The 21,545-nt window shown below is 44.6% G+C and overlaps 3 protein-coding genes and 1 non-coding gene across 5 annotated transcripts in view; 1 reads left to right on the top strand and 3 right to left on the bottom strand.

Annotated features, from left to right (window-relative positions):
- Positions 1-243, bottom strand: part of ATRX (ATRX chromatin remodeler) — a 67,782-nt gene extending 67,539 nt beyond the window's left edge. The window contains exon 1 of the mRNA XM_041424395.1: positions 54-243. Coding sequence (XP_041280329.1) covers positions 54-73 — 20 coding nt within the window. The 5' untranslated portion in view covers positions 74-243. The remainder of the gene's footprint in view (positions 1-53) is intronic.
- Positions 244-5,521: 5,278 nt separating this feature from the next.
- MAGT1 (magnesium transporter 1) lies at positions 5,522-17,090 on the bottom strand. Of its 2 annotated transcripts, XM_041424386.1 has the most exons (11): positions 16,964-17,066; positions 16,244-16,264; positions 15,663-15,832; positions 14,692-14,809; positions 13,589-13,729; positions 12,141-12,281; positions 11,533-11,622; positions 10,155-10,218; positions 8,469-8,543; positions 7,947-8,037; positions 5,522-6,985 (listed from the first exon to the last, which is right to left on the bottom strand). In XM_041424386.1, the coding sequence occupies exons 3-11, from the start codon at positions 15,830-15,832 to the stop codon at positions 6,970-6,972; spliced, it is 906 nt and encodes a 301-aa protein (XP_041280320.1). In that variant the 5' UTR covers positions 16,244-16,264; positions 16,964-17,066; the 3' UTR covers positions 5,522-6,969. The 2 variants fall into 2 exon arrangements, with proteins under 2 accessions (XP_041280320.1, XP_041280319.1); XM_041424385.1 differs by lacking the exon at positions 16,244-16,264 and having other exon boundaries at positions 16,964-17,090.
- Positions 17,091-18,847: 1,757 nt separating this feature from the next.
- Positions 18,848-18,964, bottom strand: TRNAL-CAA. Its single transcript has 2 exons — positions 18,927-18,964; positions 18,848-18,893 (listed from the first exon to the last, which is right to left on the bottom strand). It is a non-coding gene; the product is annotated as a tRNA-Leu (tRNA).
- On the top strand, positions 18,896-21,409 carry LOC121346536 (cytochrome c oxidase subunit 7B, mitochondrial). Its single transcript, XM_041424420.1, has 3 exons — positions 18,896-19,275; positions 20,548-20,672; positions 21,210-21,409. Exons 1-3 carry the CDS (start codon positions 19,029-19,031, stop codon positions 21,282-21,284), a joined length of 447 nt encoding a protein of 148 aa, XP_041280354.1. The 5' UTR covers positions 18,896-19,028; the 3' UTR covers positions 21,285-21,409.
- The last annotated feature ends 136 nt before the right edge of the window (positions 21,410-21,545 follow it).

A 21,545-nucleotide genomic window follows, 5' to 3' on the forward strand; every position in this document is an offset into this window, starting at 1 on the left:
CGGCCCCGCCCCACCCCGCGCGGCCGGCGCGGAGCCGCCCGGCCCGGCCGTACCTCACGGGCTCTGCGGTCATGACTCCGCCGCCGCTGCTCGGAGCGGAGCGGCCGCCCGGGCCGGGGCCGCGCTCAGGCGCTGGGCGCAGACAAAGCCACGGCCGCCGCCATCGCCAGCGCCGCCGCCATCTTATCGGAGGGAGCCCGAGGGGACCTGCCTCCTGCCGCCGTCCTCCTCCGCCGCCTCCCATTGGCTCACGGCCGCCCACAGCTATTTTCTGATTGGGCGGCGCCGCGCCGACTGTTGCTAGGGCAGTTTACGTCATCATCCCAACCTTCCCCGCGCTGATTGGCTGGGGCGGGGCTGACGTCACGCTGGCGTCATGGGCCCAAGCCCGTGACATCATTTCGTAACAAAGTGCACTGACACCTGTGCCCAGCAGGGGGCCCCAGCGCGCGGCTGCGGCCATGGCGGCGGGAGCCAGGCACTGACACATCCCCGGGACGGACAGCGGGACAGGAGCCCGTGTCACACCGGGACAGGAGCCCGTGTCACACCGTCACACCTGGACAGGAGCCCGTGTCACACCGGGACAGGCGACACCTCATCGCCAGAGAACCGCTGCCTTGGGCGGCTCTGCTACCTCAATCCAACCACGGTAGGTGAATCACAGCGTTCAGACACGTCACCCTTACGAACAGTAACACGGAGCAGATGCCCAAACTCCTACTAACAGCACCACAGCGACCCTCCTACACCATGAGGAGCCCCAGAACAACTCTCCTGCTCCACAGGATCACCACAATCACCCTCCTCCTTCAACAGGATCACCAGAGTGATCCTCCTGATCTGTGGATCCCCAGAACCACCCTCAGCCTCTCCAGGGATCACCATCCTGACCTTCCTCCTCCATGGGCATCACCAGCAGGACCCTCATCCTCTGCAGGAAGCAGCCCTGGAACTCCAAGCCCACAAGCAAGCTTGGGAGCAGAGTTCCTCAAGTACAAAGACAGAAGACAGGGATAACATAAACCACACACAGGCTGAACATGAGCAACCCTGCCTGGGGCAGCTTCAGCCCAGCTTGGCTACAGCTTTTCCTTTTTGAACAGAAAACTCTAGATAAGGAAATGCATCACTGGCAGCTACACCTAAGTATGCCAGGACAATTTTGCCTGCTGGTACTAGCAGCTTCTACACTCCTGTCAGATGCTAGGACATTGTGAAAGGAGGAGCACTGGAATGCAGCCCTCTTCAAGCTTTTGTGAGAAGATGACTGAACTCAGCAGGCTTCACCAGGTTCACCAGAGCCAAGCCCAGCACCACACAGAATCTGAAACAGGTGACAGGCATTAGCCACTTGCTGTAAAGAAAACCAGTTTTGAAAATTAATATCTTTTTCTGCAGAAACTAAAGGAAAAAAAAAATGTACCCACTCACCTGGTTTCATAAAGCAATGTATGAAACATGAGAAAATACCCAAGCAAATCACCCCTAACACCCATTTCATCCTGTGATAATAGAATCAACAGGACTTTCACACTTCAGCACATCCAAGCTTACACATCTCCCAGGGAATTTCTCCAAACAGGTCTAAACACATCTTGCTTTAGAATGTAACATTTTACCCAAGAGCTACACCCTGTATCTGCTGAATTCAGTAGCAGCAGAAAGCAGATTTAGCAGCAGCTTTGTTAGCAAGCTCTGTCTCATGCTGGAGAAGACCAAAGCATCACCTGCCTTCTCACTTGATTTTAGGGGGGAAAAAAAAATCCATATTAACCGACTGCCACAAATTCCATTAAAAATTGAAAAAAGCCATTCTAGGTGCTCTGTCACCAGAGAGATGAAGGAAACAGGAAGCATTACCTAGTCTTAGCTCTGCATTAGGATCCAAACTGTGTGATTAAAGTAAGAACACAAAACATTCATTTTCCTCCTCAAGGGATTTAGTCACCATTACCAACTAATATCCCACTGATTTAGAATAACATAGATTTATTACTATTGCTCTGTAATATTTTATTCTTTCACTGTTTCCTTGGGGAAGGTATTTGAAAGCAGTTGAAAAACCCAAATTTAATTGCCTCCAGTTCATAACTTCTATCTGAAGTCAGAGATGTAAAAGGAATCCTACTGTGAGAAAAGGTTGAGATAAGTAAAAAGGAAATAATGCTTCCATCTCCCAGCAATTACTCCAGAAGACAAAACCTGAAATTATCATGGAGTTGTCAAGAAAACAGATTGGAGAAGCACAGAATCATTTTGTAGAGTGAAATCTGTGAACAGGCAGATACTGAGTGCATCTGCAGGGAAACACTCCCCACCCAGCAGACCTGCACCCAGTTACACTTCCCCAGCACACAGGACCCCTCCTAGGGTAAAAGCAGGCAGTGCCCTGACCCTCAGGGAAGAATGATGAGCAGGACCCCATTATATCAGAAGGCCCATTAATTACTTTATTACACCATATTGTTTTATACTATATTACACTACATCTAAACTGAAACTGAGCAAGAACTCAACTGAGCCACATCTCGTGAGGGTCTCCTGACCGTCAGGACACAGCTTGTAGAGATTGGTCAAGAAAACAAAACACTCACACCAGACACCAATTACCAAATTCCTTCAGGCAGACAATCTTCCATAATGCATTCTACTTGTGCACAAACAAAGAAGCAGCAAATGAGATAAGAATTGTTTTGATCATTCTCTTCTCTGCTTCTCTCAGGTTCAGAGAACGTGAATCCCAAGCTCCAACAGCCTTGGCAGAGCCAGGATTCAGAGCTCAGCTTGCAGGACAAACCACTGCAGAGTCTCATCACACCCATTGTTTCTCTTCCTAATGATAGCAATTAGTTTTCTTAAGTACATATTACCCTACTTTTAAGGAACATGGCTGAAAGACATGTATAGCTATCAATTGACAAGAGGATATTTTAATAACTTGATGTGCTGCTGACCTAGAAATACAAACTACATATACATCTCTTTCATATTATTATCTGTGATAAAAGTAGCACAATTAATCCAGACCAATAAAAGGCTCTGCTTAAATTAATTTTGTAGGAATGATGAAGATCTGAGTCGTTAATTGGAACAGGTTATGTGCAATGAAACTCTCTATTTCTCAGACAAAAAGCATGATAAAACTGAAAACAGGTGATGCTCACGCGAGGAAGTTTGTTCTTTGTGTTGCTGTTGCTCTATTCCCCTTAGGAAAGTCCAAAGGAATGGTGTGGAGTCATTTATCAGTGGTTTGTAGTTGAGAATTAAACCTTTCCAGCATGAGAAAACAGCAAACACCAAGGTCCAACACAGAAACCAAGTGCCAGTACTTTCTCAAATCCTTGGTGAGAATTATTTCTCACAGCAGACGAAAGCACTTAAACTTCTTAAATAATAACTTTTATTTTAACTTCTTAAATAATCTGATTTCAGTTTAAGTATTTTTCTATTACAGAATGGGCATTTTTTTAAAACAAACTACCATAAACCACTGCCAACAGCCCCTGGAGGAACACTACAGACTGATCTTCTCTCCCAACCAAGTTTGGCTACAAGATGCCATGATTTGGCATCATCTGATGTCATGGGCAGCATATTCATTCAAACAAGCAGAAGCCATTCACACATCTGATTTTCTCTGGATGTTCAAGTGTTTTGAGGTTTAAGCTTTTTTCAGTACTTCTAAAACTCCAACTTTGATTTGCTGGGAATCAAAAACTCCCTGCTGTGCTTTCACACATTTTGAATAGGGCTCAGAACAAACCTGGCTGTACATTTTCTTACTCTTCCAGTGGCTGTGACCATAAAAGCACCTACATTTTCCTCCTGAAGTCCCTAGCCAGCCATTATCTCATTCCCTGAGCATTGATGGCAACCCCCCTGCCTGCCAAGAGGCTGAACCTGTTCTTACCCTCATGGCTGAATCTTACCCTCATGGCCATCACCAGCAGGGGATTAATTAAAGTTAGTTGCAAGAGCACCAGGAACACAGCAGATGCAGAGCTGGGCACATCTTGCTGGAGGACTGGGCACTTCTGACCCTGAAGAGCAGGAATGACCACTAGGCACCACTATCAGAGAATTCCACAATGGCTTGTGTTGGAAGGGACATTAAAGCTCATCCCATGGGCAGAGACACCTCCCAGTACCCCAGGATGCTCCAAGCCCTGTCCAGCCTGGCCTTGGGCACTGCCAGGGATCCAGGGGCAGCCACAGCTGCTCTGGGCACCCTGTGCCAGGGCCTCATGAAAATCACATTCTGTGCTGAACACTAAAATGGTTTGAAGGCAGGAACATCCAGTAAATTGTACATAATGCAAACCATTACACAGATTAATCCATTTAAATTTACTGTCTTGCCTTGCACTTAGTGCAGAGAGCTCCCTGAATTATTTTCTAGCTATTATTCCAAAATATCTTCTCAATACACCACAGCTCCTTCTCAAAAGCAGAAAAAAGCAGCATTCACTGAGGCCAGCCCCATTACCAAAACCACAGAATCCATTTTCAGCTGCAGAATACACCATTTCCTCCCTTTATCACAAGTGTTCTCTCACAGTGAGCTTTCAGGGCACTCCTGAGCTATTTAATGATTCCCTTTCTAAAGGAGATGTCCTCAGCAGTTCCCAGTTTCCCCACAGCAGATCTTGAATGCATTGCCCTGGCCACCTTTGTTCTACTGTGAGTAACCAGCCAGTGAGCTGCCAGTGCCCCTGGCACCAAGCATCACCCTGGGTACCAACCAGAGCCAGCTGTTACCTCTCAACTGCTGCACAAGTCAAACCTTGCCAGAATTCATCCCCTCTAAACCTGCCACTGGTCCTTGCAAGCACTCCATCTTCTGCTCCACTACCACATCTGTTTCCTCCTCTATACACTTCAGTCTAGAGAGCAGAAAAACTGTTGGGAAAAAGGAGCATTATTTTCATCTCAGCATGGGGGAAAAAAAAAAAAAAAAGAGGAAAATCCCAAACTGTCAACATCGTGGCCACCTCACGTGGAAGGTAAACATGAATTTAGCATGCACCTGCATGAGGTGTGACTGTTTAAACTTGTCAGTATGGAACTGGATGGTTTTAGGACAGAACAAATTATAACTGGAAAAGTTTATGGGAAGCATTTTACCAGCTGGCAGGAAAACAAGCCACAGGTACAGCAGTGCTGAGTTGTTTCAGGCAAATCTACAATGCTAACAAGATTCCACCTCCAGAAACATCAGGAGCTGATCTGTCTAGAACTCCAGGAATCCAAGATTTTCAGTGCACGACAGCTGTCAAAGACAAGCCAAAATCATGTAATCTTTATACTATCAGCTGGCTACATGAGCATCTCTCTAGTGCTGACATTCTGGGATGTAATTCTCCACATAAACACATACAGACTACTAATCCAGTCTACTCACCCACATTCAGGTTGCTTACTTTATAAAGACAGGCTGTGATTAATATGTTGAAACAAAAGTGGAAGAAAAGAGGTTGGTTTGTTTTATGTCAAAATTCAAAAGACAAAGGAGCATGGATTAGACTAAAAAGTTTTATTGAAACTTGTCCAAAATCCAGTCAGGCACACAATTTAGGCTCATCGTTCTGTATGGCATAGAAAAATGCATCTCAACGAGTTGAAACATCAAACAACGAAATTAGCGACATTAAGGCACTTGAGATGTGTATTAATTCAGCAAAACTGCTTAAGTATAACATTCTGCTTGGAGTGATACAATCCCTTCTGAGAGTCAATTTCAAACATCCAGATTCCGTAACCCCTTGAGAGAGGAGAGGCAGGAGCAGGAGACAGAAGTCTCTCTGACTACCAACCTCTAAGGCCACCAGAGCCTATGGAAGGAAGTGTTACTGAATCAGGCTGCAAAGATTTCCTGTAGTACAACTGCTGAATTGCACAACAGTTTTTGCTGAGGCACAATGTCTTCCACTCAAGAATTCTTAAGGCAAAGTATCTTTGTGAGGTGAGAGAACAAAAGGGGAGAGCAAGCAGCACGTGCATTCAGTTGTAAGGCTATCAAGTGTGTCCTGGGGTAACAACGTTCATCCCAGGAGCAGACATCTCTGCCAAAGGATAAAAATGTGGAGAAAACTAGTGGAGAATGCAAGAACTTATACAGTGACTTATACAGTGACCACAAATCTGGCATCTGTTCATTTGCCAGGGCTCTGGGCAGTAACCTGAAAGCCAATTAGCAACTCTGAATTCATGCAACACATAGATAGTTACATTTGTACTTTTGGTTCGTATTTTTAAGAGTGTGAGTGTTGGCCAGTCTAAGAATTCTTTTTCTAGCTTTGAGTCAAAGTTTACAACTTAAACACTGCAGTTTCAGCATTTGGCAAAGAAAGATTTAACTAATTAATAACTCCGTTCTACATGTTGAAAACTCCCCCTTCGTCTGTGAAACAACCTCTTGCATCATACAGCAGTTGAGATCTCTTCTCAAAAATGAGACACAGCTCTAGGATATTCAATGGGACCTGGAGCATGCTCCAAGGGTTGCACACAGGCTGAAGGAAAAGATTTCCAGGTACATGAAGCTGTTTTCTCAACCATGAAAAGGCACGACAGAGAAGCTGCTGTCACCTGCTATGCACAAACAGGAAATAAGGTGATAATTCAAGGGAAAAAAAAACCCATGGTAAACAGATTATCCAAGTGAACTGAAAGTACCATTTCTAGTTAGTCCATGGAAATGTAGTTTTAAGCATTACGTTCTGAATTTTGCTAGAAGTAGAGCTGCTTAAGAAGATGTAAAGCTTATGAAAGAGAGATTGCATCTGAACACTCTGTGTCCTTCAGAGCAAATTGCTTGCTGTATTTAAGGCACTACATTGTCTTTGGTTCAGTGTTTAACTGTCTCAGTGTAAGCAGAGGTAGCACAAACCACACATGTTGAGCTCCTCATTCCACCACATCCAAGTTCAGAGCCACCACCTTCCTGATGTTACAGACTGGAATCCTTTAGCTCATTAGGAAACTGCAAAGAGCAAAATAACAAACATTCCTATTAATTTTATAAGAAGCAAAGGTGTGCAACATTCCACTTAGCTTTTATAAATGCCAAGAAAAATCAGAGTGAGAAATGGGCCTGATGCTGCTACAAAAAAAAGTTGTAAAAAAAAAAACTTACTAAAAATGCATTTCTAATAACTCAAAACTAAAGACAATGATATTTTCCCTTCAAGAAAGTCAGCAGGAGTACCTAAGACCATTGCAGAAACCAGAATAAAAGCAGTTATCAAATAGGGAATAATTTCAGCTGTCTTTTGCTCTTGAGGAAAGTCTTCAAAAAAACAACAGGTTTTATTATTAAGATATTTTCAAATGAGACCACATTTCTCATAGAGAAGGCATAATATCTGTCTGTGGGTTTAGCTTTATAGACAAATTCAGCTCATTGCAGATGGTGAAATCATTAGAAACTGGTCCTTTAACATGAACTTATTGCTTAAAAATACATAAAAGCTAGCAAACACACCAAAGGTATCTGTATCAGTCAGACATATCTAGAAGTGGTCAAACAACAGTATTAGACTCCTTAAACAAGAAATCCCCAAATGTAGACAGCTTTAAAGCATCAGGCATCCTCCCTGGTCTCACAAAGAGGATTAATAATGAAGATGCATGAATATGGAAGAGAGAAAAATAGGAGGGAAAATAAATTTGTTGGCAGTATAAACTAGCTGAGATACCATTCTGAAAATAGAAGTATTTTACAACATGCAATGGCATGAAAAGTAGAGTTTGCTTTGGTTAGACTGAAAAATCACGACATCCATGCAACACTCTTATTTCTGTGACTTTATCAACCACTATTGCCACTCTGAGAAACCAAGGGAGCATTTTTAGAGGAGTATTTCCTGCCAGCAGAGCTGCAGTGGTGCAGCTGCACCCCAAAGGCCAGGAGAGCAGGGGCTGCAGGGCCCAGCCTGACGTACCTGTAGGGGTAGCCGTGGTACTTGGATCTGAAGACAGACAGCAGCCAGCTGAAGAACAGCACCACCAAGCCAATGCCAGCAATGCACATAACTGCAAGAGATGCACAAGGAGAGGCTCTGATGGGACTGTTGCCCCTGCAAACACCTCAGTGATTCAGGTTTTCAAAGCCTTCTGCAGTGTTTACAGCTTTGGTCAGATCAGGGCTCTACTTGTGTCATTGAGATATAAATTAACACCAATTTTACACCAATTTTATATAAATGCTTTGAGAAAAAGTTCCTTCTTCCCCCTCTTACTAGCAAAACACTGCAAAGCATCTTTATCTCTCCCCCTCTGCCAAAAGGATTTATCTTGCAGTTTGCTAAGCAACTCCAGAAACTGTCAAACATCCAAATGATTCTGTCAGCTTAGAGGTGGGGAGTGAACAAAACCCCCCAGTGCAAAAGCATTTCTGTTAAATGGTGTATCAAACACCCTCACTGAATATGCCTTTGCTCAGAGAGCAAACTATCAGTACTTACTTTTTCTTTTCCCCACATCCATGTCAGAAGTAGCAGCTTCGTGGAGAAGGACCATTCCTAAAGTAACTCCACCATCTACAAATGCTGTTTAAGGCTAACCAACAAAGTGCAACAGATTCAAAACACTCCTAATCCCCTAAATTCAGCTCCCACACCACACCTGAGGCATTAAAACTCACTGGAAAAATCAAACACTTTCCAGCCAAATCAGCAACTATGGGGCAAAAAAAGAACAACTGAAAGACATTCATAACGTCCGCTTTTAAGAGAAAATAAATGCAAAGCTTAAAATATAAACTGGAAAATCTTCAGGCAGAATGAAAAACATGCATTATCTCAGCTTGTAATGCAGCAGCATTCCTTCCCAGAGAGCTTGGTCTGCTCCTACTGCTGTTCTCCACTGGAAAATGCCCAAAAGAATTCAGCTTCTGCATTCACTCAGCCAAGAGAACAAATAAAACACATGCAGTATTTAATCCAACATCCAAGGCTGCCTTTCAAGTGGCAATATTTCTTTTCTAATTCTTCAAATTTAAAAAAATAAAGATCATAAAACTAAAGAAGCACAGACAACACAAAAGGCCTCATATTTGCCAAGAATGAATCCTTGCAAAGCAAAGTAGTGAATCCAGAGGAATGAAAGACAGAATTCCCAAAGGTTTCATTCCATTTCACTACTAATGTCCAGTCCCAAGTCTCCTCCTGAAAGGAAAAATTCTTATCATTGACTGCATCAGGACCTTCAGGAATCTTTCAATTTCAGACACAGACCACCTTCAGCACAGGAGGAAAGTGACCTGAACCCATAGAAACCTCACCAAATTTAATAATTTTAAATGTCTCCAGCAATGGGTGGGTTGGGTCTGATGGATAGCAATAACACAAATGAACATCAACAAAAAGCTTCTACTTTGAATTTGACCAAGTGGATCAAAAATACAGTAACAGAAAAAGATCAGAAGTTTTCATCCAAGGGCCTGTTTTAAATTTAAAACATGAAATACAAGAAAAGGTCCTTAATAAAAAATAAAGGAATGCTGATACAGGTGACAAGACACAGAAGAAAAGCTCCAGCCAGAAATGACTAAAGTAACAAATGGTGGATCAAAAACATACATGTGGGGAAAAAATGGGAGAAATACATGGGAGACAACCAGAACATGGAATTTTAAGGTATTCTTAAGATCCCAAAGAAGCATTTTTTGTACAAATGAGGAAAGTAAAAGCTCTCAATCTGGAATTTCCACTTGCCTTTCTTGACAGCATGGCAAAATCCTGCATCATTAGTAGGAACAAATGGTAAGATAAGAAGGTAAGCAAAGAAATAAAAGATCAGTGATAGAGGAATGAATTCAACATCAAAGCAAGAAATAAGTGACACTGAAAAGAGACAGGCACAGAGGAACAGGGAGTATCCTGAAGAATCTTCCAAAGAGATCCACAACTTTAGGGATGTATTCTGCTTGGTACTTAAACAAGAAAGTGAGAAAGCAGTAAATATTTTCCTAGTCAACTTAAAGATCAGAGGCACAGGAAAAGCACAGCTGGCAGTGCAGAAAGGTTTTACAAGCTTCTGCATCAGTGTTAGGTGGCAATTAAAGCCATGACAAAGCACCACTGAAAAGGCAGCAACATTTGCTGACCAAAAATCTGTCACCAACCACATGCCTCTCCCAGGAAGGATACTGAACAGCAGAACTATATGTGTTTCTGCCACAAACTGGGCTTGGCTGCTTCCATGGATATAATTCTGTAAGAGACAAAGAGTAATTCGATTTAGAAAAGACTGGAGACGACTTTGACATGATTAACAACAGCTACAGAGCCTGGAACTGGGGTTTACATTGTATTTTTTTCAGGAGAGAGCAGAAGTTGGAGTATGAACAATTTCAGCTGTTCATCACTGATTTTTGGGGGAGCTGCAACAGAAGCAAAGATCCTTCTTCTATTCATTACCATGCACAATCAGCCTCATTCAGATTACAGCAAGTGCAAAAGCAGCTACAACCTTTGTGGTCCAGATTCTCAGTCCAGCTGAGCAAAATACCACAAGATTAGTCCCTCCTGCATCCTAATGTGATCTGAATCTGATCCATTCCCTGACTGAGATTCTTAGGTTGTGTACACTGCTGCTTAGCTCAGGGGTAATCCCTTCAATCTCTGTGTGAACCTGATTCACTTGCCTCCAGAACCAAGCATCTGGAATCTTTTTCACTTCTGGGTTAACAGAAAAATTGAAATTTATGAAAAAAATACCATTTTTAATCCCTATGGGACACCCTATAATGGCTATGATGTCATATCTAAGTAGGAAAAAAAAGTTTTATTCACTTCCTACAGAAGAATACAGAGGGCCTGCCCCATCTAACCAGGCACAAAAGGACATTTCCAAATTTTCAAATTCATTCCCTGAGTAAAACCATGAGAAAAACCAGTATGTGATGTGTAAGCACCTGAGCAGATGTAATGCTCTCAGAACACTGTGACTACTTTCAGTTTGTCTCTTCTAGAGCATGACATTTCCAAATTTCCAAATTAATTCCCTGAGTAAAACCATGAGGAAAAGCCAGTATGTGATATGTAAGCACCTGAGCAGATGTAATGCTCTCAGAACACTGTGACTACTTTCAGTTTGTCTCTTCTAGAGCAGTATATTTGAAATAATGTTAAAGAAATGTTTTCCCAAGAAAGAAACTTCATAAATCTGAGGTCACTAGATATTAACTTACTTCAAGAATCTTGAGGAAAGATGGTTTTACATGGAACTCATTAGATGAGTGTGTGAGTTAACAAGACCAGGTTAAAATATAATTGCCAGGCTCAGCAACAGGAATTTTAGCACCTAAGACTCAACCCTTTATTGTGCTGTAAGAAATTTATAACTTTCACATCCCTTCATCGTTGGAGATACAACACATGTGCAAGACATGTTGATTTGCCTTGCTCACTGCAGGAGAGGTTGGTCTCACTCACAAAGAGAGAAGCCAAAAGCAGAATTTGCACTCTGGTTTGTCTCTTAGTATCAGCCTTATTCTGCAGAAAAGAAAATGAAGGCAACACTCACCACTTGTCCCGTGTGGGGATTCTTATGAGCATAGGGAGGGCCTCTGATGTGGTTCCACATCTGGCCTGATGTCATTGCTAACACAAAACACTGAAAAGGAAAGAAGAAATGCTATTTAATAAGGATTCTCTTTTCTGTTAAATTTCACCTGATTATCTTTTCACTTCATACCAAAATGTACTGGTTTGGAACACAGGCTAAGAATTGTCCCACTTCATCTTCATAAAAAAGGCATCTAATCAAGCATTCAGTGAGCTGAAGGGACTAAGATCACATAATGTTATCAATCTGTGAAAAAGCAAAGCTAACTGTACCTCATTTTTTTAATTTTAACCTGATATCTTTTCACTTCATACCAAAATGTACTGGTTTGGAACACAGGCTAAGAATTGTCCCACTTCATCTTCATAAAAAAGGCATCTAATCAAGCATTCAGTGAGCTGAAGGGACTAAGATCACATAATGTTATCAATCTGTGAAAAAGCAAAGCTAACTGTACCTCATTTTCCCCCTACCAGTTTTAAGAACATGGAAATACAGAAGCTTTTGAAAACTTGAACTGCTACAAAACTCAGTATTACAGGGAAACCAAAGTCATGATGACTCACCAGAGCAGCAAAGGCCCAGCCAGTTTTGTTGTAGAGAAAATCCAGATTGCTGCCCCGCAAATACACGAGGCCTCCGATGACAGCCAGCAGCAACCCCAGCATCAAGGGTCCAGCATAGTTTGGTGGCCTTATCACACGGATCTGAACACAGGACAGTGGAATCATTTTCTCTCAGTGGGATCAGACATTATACCTGCACCCCTGCTAAAAAACCCACAACATTGAGTGGAAAAACTATGGCATACACATTTTCTAGGTAATAAATCTGACTCGGGAAGTAAGCAATGCTTCTTCCACCAATATTGTAACTTCAGCTGTTTACACAACTTTACCCTGTTCAAAAATTCAGAGATTGTTTTTCTTCCACAGGAACAGAGAGCAAGAAGGAAGGACATGAGTTTTACCATCTACTCAAATACAGCATTACACAAAATACCAGCACAGAGGCTGTAAGGAAATTGAAAGATGCAGTCATGAGTCTGAACTAGATTTTGTAGATGAGCTCTTTAGAGCAGCTCAGGAGGCACAGAACATAAATGATGTTCCCCAGCCAGCCCTGCACAGGGGGTGCTGAGGAACGGGGTGCTGAGGAAAGGGGTGCTAGCCCTGTACAGGGGTGCTGAGGAAAGGTGTGCTGGCCCTGCACAACGAGTGCTGGCCCTGCACAAGGAGTGCTGAGGGAAGGATTGCTGGCCCTGCACAAGGGGTGCTGAGGGAAGGAGTGCTGGCCCGGCACAGGGTGCAGAGGGAAGGGGTGCTGGCCCTGCACAAGGGGTGCTGAGGGAAGGAGTGCTGGCCCGGCACAGGGTGCAGAGGGAAGGGGTGCTGGCCCTGCACAAGGGGTGCTGAGGGAAGGAGTGCTGGCCCGGCACAGGGTGCAGAGGGAAGGGGTGCTGGCCCTGCACAAGGGGTGCTGAGGGAAGGAGTGCTGGCCCGGCACAGGGTGCAGAGGGAAGGGGTGCTGGCCCTGCACAAGGGGTGCTGAGGGAAGGAGTGCTGGCCCGGCACAGGGTGCAGAGGGAAGGGGTGCTGGCCCTGCACAAGGGGTGCTGAGGGAAGGAGTGCTGGCCCGGCACAGGGTGCAGAGGGAAGGGGTGCTGGCCCTGCACAAGGAGTGCTGGCCCTGCACAGGGTGCTGAGCGAAGGAGAGCTGGCCCTGCACAGGGTGCTGTGGGAAGGAGTGCTGGCCCTGCACAGGGCTGCAGAGGGAAGGAGTGCTGGCCCTGCACAGGGTGCAGAGGGAAGGAGTGCTGGCCCTGCACAGGGGGTGCTGGCCCTGCACAGGGTGCTGAGGGAAGGGGTGCTGGCCCTGCACAGGGCTGCAGAGGGAAGGAGTGCTGGCCCTGCACAGGGCTGCAGAGGGAAGGAGTGCTGGCCCTGCACAGGGCTGCAGAGGGAAGGAGTGCTGGCCCTGCACAGGGCTGCAGAGGGAAGGTGCCCAGACTCACGTGCACGTCTGTCCTGTCGGCCACCCAGCGTGCCAGCTGCTCCGCCGCGAAGCCGCGCACCTGCAGCTCGTAGGTGTCCCCCCGCTTGGGCTTCCCCTTGGCAGGGAAGTTAATGAAAGTGGGGGCAGAATTCATGTTCAGCTGCAGGGAGAGAGTTCACAGAGGATATGGCCTATGAAAGGATTATTTGGTAACACAATTCTACACTATTTCTGGCTTGCAATATTGTTACTGAATCAGGAAAGTTAGCTCTTTGATTTAATGGCCATGGCTTTTTAAAAAACCAATAGGCAGCACACAGCTTGCATTTCTGTATTTCATGCACTTTTTTTTTGAATCTGTTTCTTCTCCAAATACTACTTTTGGTAAAGAAATCTGTGAAATAGCAATATATGAGTCTAAAATATGGCCTTCTAGAAAGGCCACAGCTTGATGAATGCATTTTTAACACAATAAGGAAAAAAATTAACAAGAGTCATAAAAAGACATCTCTTTTCAACTCTCCAGTTCAAAAGCTTCCATTTAATAAAGTATTACTGCCTTAACTGTGTGGCTGTTAAATAGAGATTAGTACCTCTTAAAAAAAAGTTAACATCTGCAAGACTGCAATGAACTATTAATGTGACCTACAATTTCAAGTGTACATGGAATGTTCTCACAGCTGGAGAACAAAAAAAATGTGATCACACAATGTTAAAAGAAGAGAAAAATGGCTGGGTACTTGAAAAGAAATACCAAAAGCCTAATTTATCATTCTCTAGTCATCTAAAAATTGTAATAGCTGCTCCTAATGACATCAGTGCTTTCTATCTTGCCTCTTCATGTACCACAGAAGAATTCCATTAAGAATTATGCCAGAAGTTATTACAGGAGACAAACTCGGGGAAAAAAAGTCAAAGAAACCAATTCACTCCTTGTACCTATTCCACATCTGTCAGTTCTGTTAATATTCTTACCAACATGCTCAGGCCATCTTTCTTTCAAGAGTGACAGCCTTTAACTTTTCATTCCTTTGTTCAATGTAACACTAAATTATTTAACATCTTTACCTTCTTTCCCAAAACCCAAACTAAAAACAACATTAGAAGAGAAAAAGATATTACCATCTGAAACACGTCTGAGCCTTCGTCAAAATCCACCATAGCAAAAAAAATCTTGTTGGTAAATGCACTGGAATACCTCCAGGAGTTTGCCAGAATCTGGTATTCCTCATCAGCTTGCCTGGAAAACACACCAAGTGAGAGGCTGTGGCATGGCTTTGTCCACAGCAGTTGTGCAATGTAAAGCAGCTGTGCCCACCCACCCCATCCATGGGTGCCTCCCACACCCACCCCTTTAATTTTCTAGGGTTCAAAAGAAAGTTTAAGTGTTAATGAAATCATTTAAGCACAGACACTCTTCTACCATCAGGGAAAGCATTTGGCACCTGCTTTTTTAAATGGAAGGGCAAGATTTGTTGAGTCCACAAACACAAGCTGAGGTAGTTTCTAACTGAAAAGTGAAGTGGAACTCAGCTGCTCAGGATTTGCCAGTCCACAGAGCACCAAAATGTGGCCAGGTGTACTCTTTCTTCCAGGTCATAGGGTGGGAAACGAAGAATTTCAAGGGATCAGGTATAAAAATCACCCTTGCAGAACTCTGGCACCTCCAGATTAATAAAGAAAAGCTATAATATGGTTAAGGAGCCAGAATATTGGAATTGTAAATAAGTGCCAAGCAATATATTAATTAAGAACAACATTTAAGCTCCATGGCCAGCAATAATTCTACATTTCTTCAGCAGCTTATGCCAGGAAAGTTGAGCTTTCACTGTGTTTTTCTCCAGAGTAAACACTGTTTCTGCAAAGGGAACAGTGGATTATCTTAGGAGGGAGATAAAACTGAGGATTATGTTTCCTCATGAACACATTACACACATATTCCCACACATTAAATTGCAAAGCCAATCCTACTGTAACTCACCCATGTACATTCCCCCCACCTGGGTCAAAGTGCAACCCTGCTCTTAAATTTAGTGTCCTACAAAGCATCAGATGGCTTTCAAGTTCTAATTTAGGACTAAAGGAGCTCATACTTGCACACAACACACTGTCTGTGAGGCTGAAGGGCAGTGAACATCACAATCACTGAGTAGTTCCTGGGAGGGGCCTTCACCAGGCGCCGGAATTTGTCTCCGTTCATTCGGATCACGGATCTCTTACTAGCCCACTCCATCAGCTGGTTCACTTTTTCTGACAGCACCATCTGAAAATGGTAACGAAACATTATTATTTTGGGGGTTTTTTGAGTCTCGCAGTACAGTCTTATGTTTTGGATTTGATGCAACAAATATCTGCACTGCTTTCCAGAATGCCACCCAGGTGATGTGATACTTCAGTAAGATTCTGCAAGGCATTCACTGAACATTTAACAGTCATGTTAACATAATTCATTAACTTCAGCCAGGCAGTAACACACAGAGCTTTAAGCACTCAGCATGAGCAGGCTGGTGAAGACCCTCAGCTCAGCAGCCCCTCCTCAGAGCAGCTGCAGGATTTCTTTCAGCTGTACCAGCCACCTCCATCCCCTCCACAGCCTTTTTGCTAGACTAAGCATCAAACTGTTTCAGCTTTCCAAAATTGCGGCAGTGGAATCAACACCACAGGTGGAACCAACCTCAATATTTCATTTTCAGCACTGCTGGAAAAAAAAAGAACCATCATTCAGAATATATTTGAAAAACTCAGAAGTGCTCAACGCTAAAATATTCCTTAAAAAGGAGACAATCAATTCTAGAATATTATAAGAAAAGGCATTAGTTTGACAAACTCACAAATGTTACATTTATCATAAAGCACTTCTCTACTCATTAACACCCTTCTTCAGATAAATATGTTAGAGGAAATCACCATAATATATCCTGAATTGGAAGGGAGCCAGTAAGAGCATCAAAGTCCAACTCCTGACCGTGCACAGGGCAGCCCCAAGAATCTCGCCATGACGATAGTAATAATAATAATAATAATAATAATAATAATACATTATTCTTCTCTGACTTATAACTGACACAAGTATACACGCTTATATAGGATTTTTCTAAACCTTGCAGGTCAAGTGCGTGGAATTAAGTTGCACCTTAGCGACTACAACCACTCATCCTCCCTCCAGCAAATCCCATACACTAGGAAGACAACACCCGTCCAGTGCTCCTAACAAGAACCGAAGAACCTGGAAGCACCTTCCCTCCCTGCGGGCTCCCCTCAGAGCCGGCCGAACCTCAAGGCGGGTACCCGGGGTGAGGCCAGGCCACCCCGCCGTGCCCCGGCCGGTCCTGCCCTCATCCCACTCAGCGAGAACCGGCCCCGGCGCAGCGCGGGGGCTCCGGGCGAGTCTCACCTCCTTCCGCCTCTGCCCCGCGGCGCCGGGCCCGCCACATCCCGCCAGCAGCAGCAGCGCCAGCGCCAGCAGCGGCACCGGCAGCGCCGCCATGGCCGCCCCGCTCCGCCCGCCCCGCCGGCTGTGAGGCCCCGCCCACGAGACGGCGATTGGCGGAGGCGCCGGCTCGAGAGTCCCTGCCTGCCTTCGATTGGCTGAGCCTGAGGGAGCGCGGCGAGCTGGAGCCGTGCCATTGGTGAATCCCCGAGGGGAGGGCGGGGCGAGCCCTGAGGGAGGAAAGTGCGGCGGAGCCCGGGACGCGGTGGCGGCTGAGGGCGCCTCGGAAGCCTCACGGCGCTCAGGGAGCTCTGCAGATCCCCCGAGGCACGGGCTCCGCGCGCAGGTGACACAGTGTTACCCCCTGAGATACCGGGTTCGCTAGCCGGTGTGCAACAAGCCACTAATCACACACTCAGAGACTGATTTATGTCACAGTTGTGCAAGCCTTGAGTGTTCAGTGGTGTTCCATAAATCAAGCATGCCGACTCTCAAAACTTTTTGCTGTTTATAGGTTTTAACAAAGGAGTTTCACTGGGTACAAGTAATGTAGTTCTCTTATTAATTAGTATTCTGCCTTTTATTGGTCGATGCTTCTCTTTGCTTCCCATACTAATTAGAGCACAGGTTGTGACTTTCTCTTGTTTTTGGGCAGCGGGTTGGGGTCGTGATCTGCCCCTGCTGGAATTCCCTGTCACCAGTTGGAACTGGTTTCAGCCCAGTTGCTGAGCTGGCTTTGTTAGTGTCTGTAGCTATGATATTTTATTCAAAATCCTTTCCTAGGATTTTTCCCCTCCTGAGGAGCTGGGAGCCTCAGGAAAGAAATGTAAACAATAACTGTGTGCTGCTGTGGAATGCAGCAGGTGCATCTTCCATTGGTCCGTGTGGATTGTTTTCCATTGATGACCAGTCACAGCCACCTGTGAGCAGTCACAAGATTTTGTTATGCATTCTATTCCTCTTGTTCTTTGTAGCCTTCTGATCATCTTTTCTTTCTGTTCTCTCTGTTCTTTTAGTATAGTTTTAATGTAGTACTTTAGTATATATAACATAATAAATCAGCCTTCTGAAATGGAGTCAAGCCTTGTGTCTCCACACACAGAGAGTTCATCACAACAAGTGTCATTGTGGGAGTTCTACAAAATGTCCTTGAGGGCCATAAATTCTGCATTCTTTGTGTCCGTGATCAGTGGCACATCCTCCTTCCCAAGCTTTGTTAAACTCCCCCTAAGCCAGAGATAATTGAAACATGTCAAGCCCTAAACTTTAACAAGGCAGTTCTACCAAAAAGTAATTTTTTTTCCAACATCTGGACGTCACTTAGAGCTTGATACCTGCTGTTTCACGGATTAAATCTCCTTCCTTGTTGATTAGGCTAGAAAGTTCACAAAGATCAAACATCAAAGAACATCCTTTCTCAAGAAAATTTTACATAATCCACATTTTGAAACAACACGAATGCTTGCAGATGGGTTTTGAGTGTCTCCAAAGAGGGGGATTCCACACCTTGCCTGGGCAGCTGTTCCAGTGCTCTGCCACTCGCAGTGTAATGAAGTTCTCCCTCTTGCCTCAGACACGTGCTTCATGTTATACGTACACGCTATAAATTGCTGGGTAGCGTGTTACAAACATTGTTAAAACCCAAATGCACGGGGGAATGCCTCAGCAGGTGTGTGCTGGGTTAAGGCTCTGATGCAGAATCGCCAGGGAAAGATGAGGATTTACTCACACTTCAGGTTTTATTTTTAAATTATTTCTGATTCCTATTTGCACTGAAATCCCAGATTTTTTTCAACTCGGCCCTTTCGCAAATTTAAATTAACCCACCCAGCGAGAAAAAAAAAGTGGTGTCAGAAGTGGGATTCGAACCCACGCCTCCATACGGAGACCAGAACACCCAAACCCACCGCGGGAAGGCGCGGAACGCCTTGAGTCTGGCGCCTTAGACCACTCGGCCATCCTGACACTGCGACTGCAGCCCTCTCCGGGATATACTTAGCACTGTCGTCACGGTCGTAGTCGCCTGTTTATGTTCCTTGGCCCATCAGGGAGAGCCCGTCTGTACCCGGGAGGTACCGGAGAGCAGCCAGGGACCGGCCAGCTCAGCTCGGCCCGGCCGCGGAGCTCTGCCGCAGCGAGGAGGAGCCCGGCGTTACCCATAGGCCCCTGCCGTGCCGCCACTTCCGCCGCGACCATTTTGTTCTTCACGGGCGTCAAGGGTACGCGCTCGGCTCTCATCATGTTCCCGCTGACCAGGGCCGCGCAGAGCCTCGTCGGTAAGCACAGGGGCGGCTCTCGGGGTGTGGGGGTTCCTCAGGGGGTCTCCCCGGTTTGTGCCCTCCCCTGTGCGGACTGTTCCTCAGCCCCCGACTCTCTGTGCACCGGGGACGGTCGTGAGGGCACCTCAGGGGCTGCGGGCGGCTCTGCCGTCCTTCGCCTCCCGCTTTTCTAATTTATTTCAGCCTTTTTTTAATCTCCTAGTTGCTTTTTGGTATAGGACTGCTTTCTTTGGTGCTTGCTTTCCCTAGTACGTAAAGGCACATTCTGGCCTGGTAACGTGCGGTGGCGAGGGGCGGTCAATACCCAGCCTTAAAGTCAAGGTTAGAGTTAGCCCTTCAGTCACACAGAGCCCCAGGTCCTGCGGCACCATGTGCCTCTGTCGAGGTGCGGGCACCTGAAATAAATGTATCTCCCTAGACACTCAGGCAAATTTTTTGTGTTTAAAAAAATGCCTTGTGCCGTCTTACAGAGCGTGCGAGGGATGTAGTAACATGTAGTAACCTTCTCTAATCACGGTTGGGTAAAAATGCAAACCATTGACCTAAGGCTGAAAGGTTTTATTTTGTAATATCTGTATGCACACATCACCCTCTCATCAAATGCTTTGTAACTAATGGGCAATCTGTCTTTTGTAGCTGTTGCTTTGATTTTTCACTGTTGCCTTCTCTTTAATAAATGTACCTTTTGTAGTGTACACTTATAATGTACATCATCTAAAGATATCGTGGTGTTATTTTTTTCTCTATTATTTACCTCATGCCCGCGGGTTATTTCAGTTTCCTTCCTCCACTCCCTTCAAAAATCCCAAGGGAATGAGGCAGGTGTTACCCACACCCGCTACCTGCAACCCCATAATTTGATGGTGAGCTTCATCCTGACATTGCTTGGGTACATGTACTGCCAGGATAGATATTTGCATATAGAAATCTAAAAATGCAAGAACTAAACAAAATATTTTATTAGAGAAACATAATACTGAAGAAAACATTTTTTAAAAAAAGTTACATTAGGGGATTTTTTTTTTTTTACTGGAATTAGACTTAAGGAATAACTTTCTAGAGGGAAATTGAGAGAGCTGAAAAAAATTAAAGTATTTTGTATATCCTGCGTTTTGGAGTAATTCCAGAGTTCTAAATCGAAATTAATATTTTTCCAGCATTTTTAGTCTTTTAACACTACCACTTGCCTCTCTGTTGGTGGGAGATGAGGACTGGGAATGGTCTGAGCCTAGCTTTGAGTTGATGTCTGTACTTGTTCACACTCCCCAGCTCGTGGCATCCAGCACACTGCAGTCAGACAAGCTCACCGCAAGCACGAGCTGACCTTCCACGATAAGTACGGAACCATGGTCCTCCTGGGGGGAGCTGCCATGTTCACTGCTGTCTGGGGCTATGTAAGTTGGTTTTGTCACCACTCTCTTGTGACTCCAGCTGCAGGCTTTAAAAGTGTCAGTTTTGCCTGTTTGAAATAAATTCGGTGGTCAGAATTTAGGAGCTTCTTACGTAAGCAGATAGTGATGTGATAGAGGGGAAAGTTCTTTTAATGGCCAGCTTGATTTTGAGTTGTTAGTCAAATTTCTGCATCAGACTGTTGCCTGGTTTGAAAATGTATCAGAAATACAAGTGTTCTCAATTTTACTTGGGATGTCAAACCTCTACAGTACAGCTTTCAGCAGCAAAACCTCTAGATGAAAATACCAATATGGTAGTGGGGTTTTACATTCCAGATTCTTTCTTCTACACTTGGGTATTTCGAAATAGAAAACTGAAACCCTGTTCAATATAAATATATTCTACTTCTTTAATTAGAAAGTTAATGAGATGTGTGTTCTAATAACAAGAAATCTGAGCTGAAAACAATAAAAATAACCCCATGTCCAAAGCTTTCTTTGATTTCAGAATTAATAATCTTGGGTTTTATCCCTTTACAGGTGCTCACAACGCTGAAAATCGAGTGGGGCTTTTCACCTGTTGGCAGAGTGGCTCCAAGTGAATGGAGGGAGTGACAGCCTCTGCTTCTAATGAACTGGTCTGAACTTTCACTGAGAAAATGGTCATGTAGTGGCATTTGTTCCCTGATTTCCACTTGGACAGTGGCATTCCTGATCTAATAAACATAACTAGAAACCTGTCTGGCTCTTCCAGGTTTCCTCTGTGCTCTGCTTCTGCTGAAGTGTAAGAAATAGTGTAAAAACTCCCAAGAAATTTTACACAGTCCCAGGTGTTGTTGTAAAAATCACTGGTGGATAAAGGACAAGTCCAGAACT

This window comes from Onychostruthus taczanowskii, unplaced genomic scaffold (genome assembly GCF_017590055.1).
Source record: "Onychostruthus taczanowskii isolate IOZ18803 unplaced genomic scaffold, ASM1759005v1 scaffold81, whole genome shotgun sequence".
NCBI lineage: Eukaryota > Metazoa > Chordata > Aves > Passeriformes > Passeridae > Onychostruthus > Onychostruthus taczanowskii.